The 14,346-nt window shown below is 40.5% G+C and overlaps 1 protein-coding gene across 1 annotated transcript in view; it reads left to right on the top strand.

Annotated features, from left to right (window-relative positions):
* LOC126188491 (ovochymase-2-like) overlaps positions 1 to 14,346 on the top strand; it is a 112,401-nt gene that overhangs the window by 58,062 nt on the left and 39,993 nt on the right. Inside the window, exon 2 of the mRNA XM_049930095.1 lies at positions 8,854 to 9,055. Within this exon, the coding sequence (XP_049786052.1) occupies positions 8,854 to 9,055 (202 nt within the window). The remainder of the gene's footprint in view (positions 1 to 8,853; positions 9,056 to 14,346) is intronic.

Genomic DNA, 14,346 nt, shown 5'->3' with positions numbered 1-14,346 from the left:
TCTACTAAACTCACAAGAACATGCCTTAATTAACTTTGTTGATATTTCATTGTAACCACTAGAATGCTTTTTATTATGGAAGTTATTTCTTTTGGTGAAGTGAGTGACATATTCATGTACCTGAAGCTCTTTGTAAAGGCTAGTTTCAGATATTCAAGGGCATTATTTACTGATCCTGACAATCCCATTCTATCCGTAGTGGATATAAAGTACTTGTTAAATAGATTTGCCACACTATGCCCATCGGTTAATTAATTTGTCATCTACCCTTAGTGCTATTTGCTCCTGTTCCTTTCTGGTTCCTCCAGTCTCCTCTTTCACTATATCCCATATTGTTTTTATTTTGTTCCCTGACATTGCTATCTTCTTCTCGTAGTGCATTTGTTTAGATGTCTGAATTACTATTTTTAATATTTTACAGTATTCTTTTTATGTGGCTAAATCATCAGCATTGGAGATATTCTTGGTCGACAGATACATTTTCCTTTTTGTCTTACAGGAAATCTTTATTCCTTGTGTAATCCATGGTTTTATTATAGACTTCTGTTTAATTTGAGTAACTTTTAGAGGAAAACAGTTTTCAAATATGGTACTGACATTGTTCATGAATGTGTTATATTTTTCATTCATGTCATGAGCACCATAAACATCTTTCCAGTTCATATCTTTGAGCAGTTTTCTAAAACACTCAATTTTGGTTGATTGACTACTCTCCTGTACTCAGATTTAGCAGTCTTGATAATCTGCTTAGAATTCACATCTAAAACATGGAGGTGCTTGTCATGATCTGATAGTCCATTTATAACAGGTTTTATGATACGATTTTGTTCCTTTGATTTGTCTATAAAAATGTTATCAGTAGCTGTCCTTGAGGATTTAGTGATCCTAGTTGGAAAGTTTACAGTGTGAGTTAGATCGAAAGACAACATTACTAACTGCAGTAGACGTTTACTGGAAGATTGGATTAGGAAATCTGTATTAAAGTCACCAGCAATCAAAATTTCTTTGTTTCTTCCTGTTAAATAACGCAAAAGAGCTTCTAGATGATTTATGAATAGATTATAATTGCCTATACTATAATATAGGATCTGTTATGGAACTCTACTTCTGTTGCACATGCTTCTAGATGCTGCTCTAAACAGAATTTGTTAATGCCAATGTTCTTGAATTTATGGCAGTTTTTAATAAATGTGGCAATTTCTCCTACATCCATATCTACTCTGCAGAAATAGGAAGCTAGCTTAAATCCTGAAATGTCTAACACATCTATACCAGTGGTCACTTGACGTTCAGAGAGGCAGATTATGTCAATTAGGTTAGATTAATTCATTTCATTGATACAAATGAGTAGTTCATCAACTTTATTTCTGAGTCCCGCAATGTTCTGGTGTAATAAAGAGTTGAATTTGAACTGAATTGATTTGGAAATTAATTGAACTGAATTGCTATCAGCTGGGAGTTGTTCAAATACTGTGCTAATGGTCTTTAGCTTAGGACGAGAGGTACATATGATGTCAAGGGAGGCTACACAATGGTCATCAGCGACCTGACAGTCATGACTGCTATAAATAGCCCTCGAAATCTGTACATATGTGAGTGACTAATAGGTTTCACCTGGTTTTTCATGACAGTGAAAGTAGCTCAACTACATAAAGCAAGTTCAAACTGGTTGCTATCTGTAGAATGAAAAACATTTTTATATATATCATAAGTAGGTTCTTTGAAATAGCCAACAGGTTCTGACTGGCAAGAGAAAAACATTTTTTATCTAACAGGCAGGCTTAAACCTCTAGGAAAAACAAACAGCTTTTGTCCTGACTGTGAATAACAACCCACACAAGCTCAGACTGGTATGAGGATCTGAGGAAACACCAGGAGTGTCCTTTCTTCCAGAAATGGTAACTCCAGGAGGGAAGGGATAGCCACAGGGGGGAAGTGGCTATCTTCTTTGCTCCAGAATAATATATAGGAGGTGTGACCTTGAGAACAATACCCTTTGTTCCAGCACAATAGAGGACAGAACAGTGCCCTTTGTTCAAGAACAGTACAGAGGAATAAGGATACCCTTTATTAAAAAACAATACAGGGGGAAGAGGTTGGTGGCATCCTTTGTTGCAGAACAATGGAAGGGACTGATAGGTAACCTTGACCTTGAGGACTTTAGGTGGGAAAGGAGGACGATGGTGACTTCATCCTTTGTTCCAGAAGTCTCCTGACCTATCTACTTGCTATGTCCCAGCTAAACCTGTGTGCTTCTTTGCCCACATCAGCAGCTGAATTCTGAACTTTTCAGTGGTGCAACTGGCTCCACAGCATTTTAGGAGGGCACTTTCATGGAGTGTTCCTTGTTGCTCATTTGTACTATGAGCATTTTATGTTTCGTGGTCATTTATTAATTCATATTTTGTGAAAAAGATCTGTTCCTATCTTATCCAGAACATGGATATGGCGAGTCTTTTCACAACGATCCTCTGCTTTTGCTCAGAGCCATGAGGACCAAAGTATGGGAGATTACATCATAACTTGCATTCATACATCTTTTTGGCTGTTTAGTATACTTTACAGTAAGCTGAGTTCCATACAGTTGGTAAGCTGGTTCAGTTTGATCATGCCCATGTACCCTCACACAACTAATGTTCAAGACTGTCAGCAGCTATACTGAATGTCAGTTCTAGGACGACTGGTGTTTTGGTCTGAATATTTCCTCTTGCAAGTAGATTATCTCATTTCTAAACTGAGAACTCCTACTGCATCTAAAGGAATGATATACCTTATTGGAAGACTTTCATAAATGAAACACAGTACAGCTGTTGGTATCTGTAATAGAGTCGGTGAAAGAAGATACCTGGCAGGTTGTAGTGCTGTTGCCAGCTTTAAACTATGAATTGCAAACTGCTGCCGGAAAAGATAATGGTCGTCTATAAAGGTACGAAAACACTAACGGATTGTCATAGAGATGCATAAAAAATCGCGTTACATGACTGGTTGACACAGAGATGTGAAACAACTGCACCATGCCCATTGCGACTTTCAGGATCTTCTTTCGATGATTTTTTTGCAGATGTTGCTCTCGCTGCTCAACCCTGAGACCGTGGAATACTCACTGATTTACGCAGATATGTACACTCAGCAAATATTTCAACAACAACATCCACCTACACAATGCTATAATAAAAGACTGCTTTCACTGTAAGTAGACTGTTCATTAGAAGATCCTGGCTAATTTCCGCGAATTTGAGGCATCAAATTACCACGACGAGGTATGGGCATATATGCCCAAATACTGAAGATGTTTTACTCACATAGACTATTCAGTGGTAAGGCAGTACTCTGCACACAGAAAGAGAAGTTTAGGATCAAGGGAAGAGAACTGTACACTGAACAGAGATGTGCAACATTGTCCATCCACACTCACCCTGAGGCCTTTATAATGACTGGACATTAAAATCTAGATATCATGAAAGCAAACAGTAATTTTATAAGCCTAGTATAGCGACAAGTGTAATGGTGTAATATGTAGCTCAGATGACATGAAGATAATCATCAGTATTAACGCTACTCTCTGCTAGCATTTGCCTTCAGGGTAAACAGAGAGCCAATAAAAATAATAATAAAAAATAATAAGGAAAAATCTACCACTCTGGGTTCTGTAATCTCTACAAGTTACTGTACCTTGCATATTTTTGGGAGATACTTTGTTGTGGTATGAGGTACAAGCTAGAGCGTGTAAGGTCAAGGTTCTCCCTATAGGTGCCCTCTTGTTAACCAGTACACAGTAGATACTTTCTTCCAGTTGCGGTAAGCCAGAATAACCAGACGCCATATTATCTAGTATGCTACTTTATTTGACATACTAGCAACAACCAAACAACCAAGGAATAAACAACAAAAACTGTTCATCAAATATACAAGTTCCTTGACGCTGTAACGCACTACTCTCACTTCTTTGGCTGCTACTTTGCGACGTCCCTCCCCCCTCCCCCCGACCCCTTTTTAAGCCCAGTGCCCCAGGAATGGTGGGGTGCTTTTGCTTGACTTGACATCTGACCCTTGTAACAATGACCTGTGGAGGTTCTGGCGTGGTAGCAGTGAGTGGTACAGCAACGTCTTCTGGAGTCCCCATGGAACCCTCCCATTCACTCAGTGCTGTCAGATTGTATTGCATCTGTGCACAGTTCACAGATTGGTGTTGTGCCTGTTCTTCCATGTTTATATGTGCTGGCTTTAATCAGTCTATGTGGATTGTTTAGGGTCTACCGTTCGGTTCAGGTTTCAAGGTGTTTGTGTGCCTCAAAAGTATCTTCTACAGCCCAGCGTATGGTTGGAATAATGGTGGATGCACAGTATCATCTTGGAGCCAGACTTGTGATGCAGTATGTATGTCCATACATCTTTTTGGCTGTTTGGTATACTTTACAGTGAGCTGAGTTCCATACAGTTGGTAAGCTGGTTCAGTTTGATCATGTCCATGTACCCTCACACAACTAATGTTCAAGACTGTCAGCAGCTATACTGAATGTCAGTTCTAGGAGGACTGGTGATTTGGTCTGAATATTTCCTCTTGCAAGTAGATTATCTCATTTCTAAACTGAGAACTCCTACTGCATCTAAAGGAATGATATACCTTATTGGAAGACTTTCATAAATGAAACACAGTACAGCTGTTGGTATCTATAATAGAGTCGGTGAAAGAAGATACCTGGCAGGTTGTAGTGCTGTTGCCAGCTTTAAACTCCGTCTTTCTCAATGTCTGACTGGTAGGTTTGCGCCGACCGGTGTGGCCGTGTGGTTCTAGGCGCTTCAGTCTGGAACCGTGTGACCGCTACGGTCGCAGGCTCGAATCCTGCCTCGGGCATGGATGTGTGTGTTGTCCTTAGGTTAGTTAGGTTTAAGTAGTTCTAAGTTCTAGAGACTGATGACCTCAGATGTTAAGTCCCATAGTGCTCAGAGCCATTTGAACCATTTGGTAGGTTTTCCCACAAACATCTTGTGTATATCCTGAGCAGCCATTTAAACTCCATTACTTCTCATGTTCGGATCTGAAATGTTGTTTTGGTTGTGAACTCCCCCAGCACCCTGGAATGTTCTCTGGGGACCGCTGGAGCCGTCGAACATTGTAAATCCTCCGTGATCGCCGTGCCCAGGCCAGCAGTACCGACAGTAGCGCCTCCATCCACGTAGATGAAGAACACATCAGTGAGGCCAATAGTGTACAATGCAGCCTTTCCACTGTCCCATGATGTTCACATGTATGTGAGAAAATCTGACTGTGGTTTTTGGAAATTGTATAACTGCTGTAAAACTATGTTGGCGAACTTCGCGGTATTGGCACTAGAGGCACAAGCATGGTCAATTTCTGCGCTCCTTCTGTACTCAAGGCCTCACTACTTTAATTGCCCCTAATTTTCCCATAGCACGTACGTCTCGGTGAGCCAAATTACGTAGTGCTTGGGAAACCCTATGTCTAAATTTCGCAGGAATGTAAGGTCGCTGTACTACTCACAGTGTTCCGCTTCCAATCTTGTATCACCAAATCGGGCAGGAATCCGTCGTATTTGTTGGGCTGTAGGTTCACTTGCGAGCAAGTCATTTAGTACTGTATCATCTCACTGCTTTACGACCATCTCCCCCCATAGTACTTGCTCGTAGATTAGCCGAATTCCTTGATAGACAATCCAAATCGATGTTGTCCTTGCCGGAAATGGGGCACACCGTCAGGTGTAACTATATTGTGCTATATACTCTGCCTGTCTGCACTGTGGCGGTGAGCTGAGATTTGCGGCGCGTTGCATGAACAATGTTAGTGGCTTGTGATCTGTGAAAATCATGAAGTATCTGCCCTCTACTGATGACTGGGAATGTTTAACAGCCACATAAATTGATAACAATTCCCAGTCAATAGCACTCCATTTCGTTTGTTGCGGCGTGAGGCTACATGAATAAAAAGTGAGCGTTGCTGTCTGCCTTCCATCTTTTATTACAGTTCTGCTCCTATGGCATTTTGACTTGCGTCTACCACGATATCCAATAGAGCGTTAATTCAGTGACGAGCCAGTTGTGCCACTCGTGGCAAACACCGCTTGATAGAGAGATATGCGGCTTCGCTAGCCGATATCCAAGCAATGCGGTGAATGGTTCCTGCTGCCTAGCGACCCCCATAAGGCGTTGTTGATATAAGTTCACCATACCGAAAAATGTATATAATTCCTTGTACGTTGTAGGTATGGGCATATTCTGTACTGCTTCAACCCATTCCGGCAGCAGCACTAACCCGGCAGAAGAGATGACATATCTAAATAAGTGCACTTCTTGTTTGCCAAATATACCCTTATCCTGATTAATTACTATGCCGAGTTCTTGCAGACACTGGGAAAGCTGATGCAAATGGGATATGCGTTCTTCAGCTGTTGGTGAAAATACTGTCCTTGTAACAGCAGAAATATATAATATAGCGTGCATAAAACTCTGCCATGTCTGCAACATTCGTGAACCTGAAGGGCATAGACTTGTACTGAAAAAGCCTGGAAGGTGCTGTTACTGCGGTTTTTGGTATGTCGCTGCCATTATGGGAATTTGGAAATAGGGCGATAGCACTGTTGCAGTCTGTTATGTTTCGCAGTGGGTAACGGTTGGGTATTAACCGAATATTGAGTACTCTATAGTCTCTGCATAATCGCCACGATCTATCTTTTTTTTTCACTATGTGTGAAGGAGATACCCGCAGGCTATCCAGGCTGTCTACTACCTGCTTTCAAGAGCTCTCCAGACCCATCCTGCACCACAAAGAATTTGTCCGGTGGTAGTGTTGTTGGACGAGCTACAATGAACAGGCCAGGTGTCACACGGATGTGTTGCCTCACAGAGTGTCTGCATCTTCTCTTGGTAGAGAATTTGTGGGTGAGTGATAGGAAGTTTAGTATTATCCGGCTGAACTGCTTATGCTCATGTGCTGTAGTATCCATTCCCAACAACCGAAAAATGGTTCAAATGGCTCTGAGCATTATGGGACTTAACTTCTGAGGTCATCAGTCACCTAGAACTTAGAACTACTTAAACCTAACTAACCTAAGGACATCACACACATCCATGCCCGAGGCAGGATTCGAACCTGCGACCGTAGCAGCAGCGAGGTTCCACACTGAAGCGCCTAGAGCCGCTCGGCCACCCCAGCTGGCAACAACCGAAAAACCTCCAATCTGTCGGAGGAGGAGGAGGAGGAGGAGGAGGAGGAGATTAGTGTTTAACGTCCCGTCGACAACGAGGTCATTAGAGACGGAGCGCAAGCTCGGGTGAGGGAAGCATGGGGAAGGAAATCGGCCGTGCCCTTTCAAAGGAACCATCTCGGCATTTGCCTGAAGCGATTTAGGGAAATCACGGAAAACCTAAATCAGGATGGCCGGAGACGGGATTGAACCGTCGTCCTCCCGAATGCGAGTCCAGTGTGCCACCTCGCTCGGTCCAATCTGTCGGACATCCTACTGTGTAGTGCAGTCAATTCATTTTTAACCTGTTGAGGAGGCGTTTCTTCATATGCCAGGATGGTTAACAGGTTCATTGGATCATAGCTGTGATTCAGTGTAATGAACTTTCTACTGGCTAGATCTGGTAATAGGCGAAAATCTCACAACAAATTGGCACAAAGTATGAGGTTAGTGACATTTGTGACTACGAACGTCCATGCAGACTCGAATGAACAATCCAAGTCCAATGTCTGCGTCCATTCTCCATAGGTTTCCATGGCCAACTCTTTTGCTGCCATGAATCTCTATCGCGTCGGTATAATAGGTCTGACATTTAGCCATTCCAGATAGATGCTCACCTCAGAGCTATAATCCACCAAAATATTCTTACCGGAGACGCGGTTGTATACAGATAATCTGTGTGACTTCTGCCCTGCTGTTCTCGCATCCTCTTGTGGAGACGCACAGGCTGTTGGTGGCGGACGTCAGCGACACATAACGTCCGCTCATGGCATTCGGGTAACCGCGGGTAGTAGTATAGTAACATGCGACTTCCCCAAAACGTCTGTGATAGGAGCACCACTGATCCATCGGTCTGCTTCTCCAGAGTACGTTTATAATGGCGTAGTACCTTGCGCTGCTATTTTAGATTCATGTGTGCCCAACTGATCCACCCTTTATTCTTGCGTCGTCCCCTCCGTTGGGTGTCCGCATAACTCGTTGACAGTTTGTGCAACTTCCGTGCCTCTACCTTTGGAACTTCCGTGCCTCTTCCTATAAATTATTACTCTTGTTTCCGATGGCGGTGCTTCGGGAGACTTCCACCAAGCTATTCCCTATACCGCCTGCTTTTTCCGCAGCTTCTCAGAAAACAAACTTTGATGTGTTGCTATTGCTGCGCGAATGTTTACAGGCAACTTCCTTAGCTGAAGCATGCGTAATGACTGTCCAGGCAACAAATCTGACCACATGCCCTCCATCTCTGGGACGCCTGTCGGTGAGGATAACACGGCGGTCGGTCGGTTCCGTTGAGCCTTCATGGCCTGTTCGGGTGGAGTTTAGTTTAGTTCATCGTTAAATGCCCTCCGAGTTCCGGTGATAAGGTGTACCGTTATGTAAGTGCCTCCTTCAATGCAGAATAGCAAGACATGGTATAACCTAGTATGCTACTTTATTTGCTGCACTAGCAACAACTAAAAAACTAAATAAACAACGAAAACTCTTCATCAAATAAGTTTCTTGACGCTACAACGCACTAGTCTCACTTCTTTGGCTGCTACGTTGCGACGAAATACTAATGTTGCAACACGCTCATCCGTGTCCACCCCCTGCCCCCTCAGTCACGATTCCTTGACTGACAAGGTAACTTAAAAGTTGACTTTCTGCCTGGCAGCATACGTATTCGCGGGCAACGTGTGGTTCAGAAACAAGGAGGACTTCGAGCCGCCGACGCAGACCCGACGACTGAAGTTGTGCCGAAGTTACAATGCACTGGCCGTCCGCGAGTTTGACATCATGATCTGCCGCCACGAGCAACCGTGGAACTTTGACAAGTACTTCGTGTCACCTGTGCAGATCTTCATGTTCACTGAGAGGTACGAAGTCCAAGGCGTTTCAAGTACAGCTTGTATTTTTTGTTTTTAGGTCTCTTTCCTGAAGTGGCAGTTTTACAAGTAACTTAGATTATATACCGTTTTTTGCGAATGTAATAAAAGCCGTATTTAGATCTTACCCGTTCCGCATTATTTTAAATCGTCTTAAATAGTCACTCTAACAATGTGGTTTTTCTTCCAAATCTCTGAAGACATTAAACAGTTCTCTTGTTTTGATTTACTATTATTAAACAGTATTAAATTGTTAGTATTCGATTTTAGTAGCACACTGCACTTCGCTGAGATAGCGTATATTTTCGTTTCCATGTTGCGTAGCTCCACATACAACTCTTGTAAATTGTTTTGATGTTGGATGTGATCGCCTTTTGTTTTGTTTTTGTCGTTGTGGAAGTGTCTGCTGTTCCTCTGTCTGTGTGTGTATATTTTTCGTATTGTGTGTGTGTGTGTGTGTGTGTGTGTGTGTGTGTGTAAGGGGGGATGATGTGTTCTAAATGCAAGTTAAAAACCTCTTCTAAACAACTGACGTTTCGGCTCCTCTGCCGAGATCTACTTCAGGATCTTGTGGTGTCCGCTGTAGACTGATCACTGTCAGAGACCAGTGTCGCGTTCTATTACAAAGGGAGCCTTCCCCGCCCTTGTGCTGGGGAAGTGGGCTACCACTGGTGGGCCATCGTCACTGCGTGGTAAGAGAAGTATTCTCACGCTGAAGTCGAAAAATGCAATTATGCAGGAGATGAGTTATTGGTTACAATTCCTCCTACTGCTATTTGTGGGCCAGTGGTGAATCATGGGCTTAAATTCTGGGGAATCCAGGAAACATAGTGGAAATTCCCCTTTCCTTCCCTGTTAATGTACGCATACCTAGCGTTCCTAACGACCAGCACCACTATTATTATTAGTACTAAGACGACAACTACAACTACCAGTGCTACTGCTAATACGAATTGTACATACCACGCGTCTCGGTTTTCAGGTATTCGCGTACTCGTTTTTCAATTGGGGTGCAAGCAAGAGCAAAGAGTTAATACGCGATCCTGGGTCATACTGACCCTCAAATATGTTTTTACGTGTTTCAGACAACAAAAACTGCTTTGAGCTGAAGAACTTATTGCAAACATGATAAAAAAGATAAAATATTTTGAAAGCTTCTGGAAGGATTTGGTCCGCTTCATCCTGAGTCATTTGTGTTTTATTACGTCTCCTAAACTGCCAGAGTGAAATGTTTATTTGAACTGGGAAGAAAATACGGTCTCCAGTTCCACACGCAAATGTGAGCGCCTGAAGACGTACCATACGTTTGCAGTAATGAATCCACACCGTCTACAGGGAACTACTGAGCATAATTGAAGAAAAGAGTAGCATTACCTAATTTAAGTAAGAACAGTTTATCACAATGTAAATTTTATTCCAGTTGTGTTACAATATTATCCAATACCTCGAAGTACACCTGTTAGTATTTTGACAGAAAAGGATTGCCAATATGTTTATCCATCATTTCAGCTCTATTCCGGTTGTGAATTAGTCAAACATTGCATGGACTTAAAAAGTCGATCAATTTATCTTCATTTCCTAAATTTTTTCGTGTGAGCTGCATTCTGAGACAGCATTGTTGCAAAACTGTGCCTCACTGGTTTTTTCTGAAGTGTGTTGAAAAGCAGTCAAGTTTTTAAAAATATTCTTTTGAAAACAGAGAGAATAAAAACAAATTAAAAGTCTAGGAGGGTATTATTGAAACCACAGACGTCTCTTGTAGTTGTTGCACTGGACACTGGACTGTCAATTATTTAATTTAAAAACATTAGTTAGCTCCGGATAATGACAGTGTTGCACTGGTGTTATTGTTCCATCTCGTTTTATTGTTGGAAGGAGTGCATTAACCAAAAGTACTGTCCAGTACTCAGAACTGCTGTCTGGTTGGAAGACCGGTGGAAGAAAGCAGGAATACCCTGAAGCGAGAAGAAAGAAAGCCTTACTGGTTTTGTACAAGAACAGCTCTGCTGCAAGACTAAATTGAAACGATGTGCTAAACAGTGAGTAAAAACAGCTTGGGAGGCAATTCCACAGACCTTAGATTTCAGGTCATTTAATTATTCTGCCAGAACAGAAGCACCATCATAGTTTTGGACCACTAATTGGTTCTTCGTATTATTATTATTCACGTATGGTCCCAATAGGACCACGCGAGGTACAATCCATCAATGTCACTTTTGATGGTTGGCCTTCGTTTCTGTCGAAATTTGTTTCATCCTTTCAGACAGAAGTATCTTTTTTTTTTTTTATCAGACCACGGTATTCCAGTCCGTTTTCTAATTTCCTTCTGACGAACTTTCCAAGGAAATATCTTTTGCCTTAATTTTTTTCTATCAGTAACTTCTGCCTGAATTATATCGGCTACTTTAAGATCCTCCTTAATCGCAGCGATCCATTTAATTGGCCCAGTTTTGGCCTTACTTCTGTTTTCGTAGAATTCTACTATTTGTGGGTGCCATTGTTTTAATGTGCGAATAAAATTTAAGTATTTGTTTTTCTTGTCACCGTGTACGTCTGTGTATTCATCTATTTTCTTATTACTTCTCAGCCTATAAGTTTCTCGGTCAGTAATTTTGGGACCTAATATTTTCCTAATAACCTTTCTCTTTTTCTTTTGAATTTCTTCAATAGCCCTCTTTCTATTTAAAAATAAAGTTTCTGCTCCATAAATACATTCAGGTTTGATTACAGTGCTGTAATGCCTAAGTCTACTGAATTTAGAAAGTAGTTTTTTATTATAAATATTTTGTGTTAATCTGAATGCAGTTGCTATTTTTTGACAGCGATCTTCTTTTGCAGCTTTTTCCATACCGTTTTATTGTATGATTTCCCCTCAAGTATTTAAACTGAGAAACGCTTTCTATTTTTCCATATTTTGTGTGTAAAAACTTTGGTGCTTGTTTGTTGTCTGTCATATATTCCACGTTTCCGAATGATATTTGTAGTCCTACTTTTTCCGCAATTTCTTTAAGAATTTCAATTTGTTTTTGAGCTGTGGTAATATTCCGAGTTAAAACTGCCTGATCATCTGCAAGGAAGAGCCAGTCTACTCTAATATTACTTCTGCCTAACTTGAGTGATTGATCTATGTTTTGATTCGTCTTTTGCTCTCGCCATTCTGTAATCACCTTTTCCAAAACACAGTTAACCGCTAATGTGGAGAATCCATCTCCCTGTCTAACACTAGTCCTTATATCAAATGGTTCAGAAATTTCTCCCACGAATTTAACTTTAGAGCTACTGTCAGTTAACGTTTCTTAAATCAGTGTTACAGTTTTATTATCTAGCCCTTGCTCCCTTAAAATTTGGAAAAGAGATTCACGTTCAACTGAGTCATAGGCCTTTTCAAAATCTACAAATGTACACACATTATCGTTACCATAAATTCTTTGGTGCCTAAGGATTAGTTCTAAATTAAGAATTTGATCCAAAGCCTCCTTGGTATTCGCCAATTTTCGGTTCTAACTGTTCTTGGGCCCGATCTAGTGAACAATGAGAAAGAATTTTGTATGTGACCGCGACAATAGAGATTCCCCGGTAATTACGTATTAACATCGGTTCTGTCCCCTTTTGTATGCAATGGATTAATTAGGGCAGTTTTCTAGTTCTCAGACAGTTTGCCAGATGTGTCGTGTTAGTCGAGTAATATCTTTCATAGTTTTAGGGTCACCTTATTTTAGTAGTTCTGGCTGGAATTATACCATCTTCTCCGGATGCTTTATTGTTTTTAAGTCTCTTAATTTGTTTAATTATTTCGATTTCGTCAGGTTCTTTAGAGTTAAGCTTCGTGTTATTAGTTTGCTGTGGTTGGAATTTATTCGTTGGTTCTGGACAGTCTTATAGTTTTTCAAAATAAGTGGAAAGTGCCTTACAATTTTCCTGGTTGTTAAAAGCCATTTTCATTTTTAAGCAACGACTTTGTGGTTGGTAACCAGTTAGTTTTGTTTTGAATGTTTTATAAAAGTTTCTTGTATTGTTCTTTTGAAAGCCTTTTCGATTTCTAAAAAGTTGAGCATTTTCGCAGTTTCTTTAATCCGTCAGATTAATTTAGATGTCTCTTTTTTTACAATTAGAAAGGTGTACGTATTTTCAGCTTTGCCACTATTCCAATTTTTGAATGCCACATGCCTAGACTTAAGTGCTGTTTCACAATCCGCTTTCCACCAGGGGTGTTTCTGTTTCTTTCGAAGCGGAATTGAATTTTGTGCTGTTGTGATGAACTTTTCTCTTAGGCTTCGCCAACTGTTGATTTGTATTTTGTCTAGTTCGTTTGTTAGAGTTGGGGTTATTTTAGCAATGTAAAATTTTAGTATGAAAACTTTTTGTTTTGAAAAATTTTTGAGGTTGAAGTTTTACTTTTATTCGCATTAAATAATGATCAGAATCTATATTAGTCCCTTTCCTAACTTGGACAATTAAAATTTCTTTGTAGTTAGGGTACGAAGTGTGTACATGATCTGTTTTAAATTTCCCAATAAAAGTATTGGGTGACCAACAAGCTTCTTTTTTTGTTTAGAAGGGTTATTTTGAATATGTATTAACATGATTTTAAGGTTAAAATTTTTGCACGTTTCAACAAGTCTATGGCCATTTTGGTTTGTCCATTTACGCGCAGGAAATCCACCCACCGTTTTCTTATGTTCTTTCTCTTTACCTAATTGAGCATTAAAATCACCCATTGAAATTTTAACGTGGTTTGAGGGAATTTCCGAGATGATGCTTCTAATATTTCTCAAGTTTCATTAACTTATTCAGGTTTTTTTACAGTTATCCTCATTAACTGGCATAAAGGCATTAATTAAAGTGTATGCCTTATTTGCGCATTTTAGAGAAATTGGCATTAGTCTAGCGTTAATGGATTTTACCTCCGTTATTGGACTTACAATACTTTTGGAGACGGCAAAATAAGCTCCTAAATGTGGTGTATTATTAACTATTCTTTTATCAGTTTTACTTTTTAAAAGACGATAATTACGAAATCCATAGTGTTATTGTCCGTCATTTGCGTTTCTTGAAGTGCCAAAATTTGAATCTTCTGTTCTTTTATGTATCTCCCGATTTATGAAATTTACCTGGCTGCAGAAGTGTTTGTATGTTAAGTGTTGCAAAAAATGTATTTGTTTTGGTTTTAAGCTGGCTAGAGAACTCCGACTTCCTCTGTTGAATCACACTGTATTTTAACTTGGCCGAAAGACCAGTAGCGCCATTAGTACTGGCGGTGGATTGACCACCTGGTGTAATAT

The sequence above is a fragment of the Schistocerca cancellata genome, chromosome 5 (assembly GCF_023864275.1).
Source record: "Schistocerca cancellata isolate TAMUIC-IGC-003103 chromosome 5, iqSchCanc2.1, whole genome shotgun sequence".
Classification (NCBI taxonomy): domain Eukaryota; kingdom Metazoa; phylum Arthropoda; class Insecta; order Orthoptera; family Acrididae; genus Schistocerca; species Schistocerca cancellata.
This window is presented reverse-complemented; position numbering and strand designations above follow the sequence as displayed.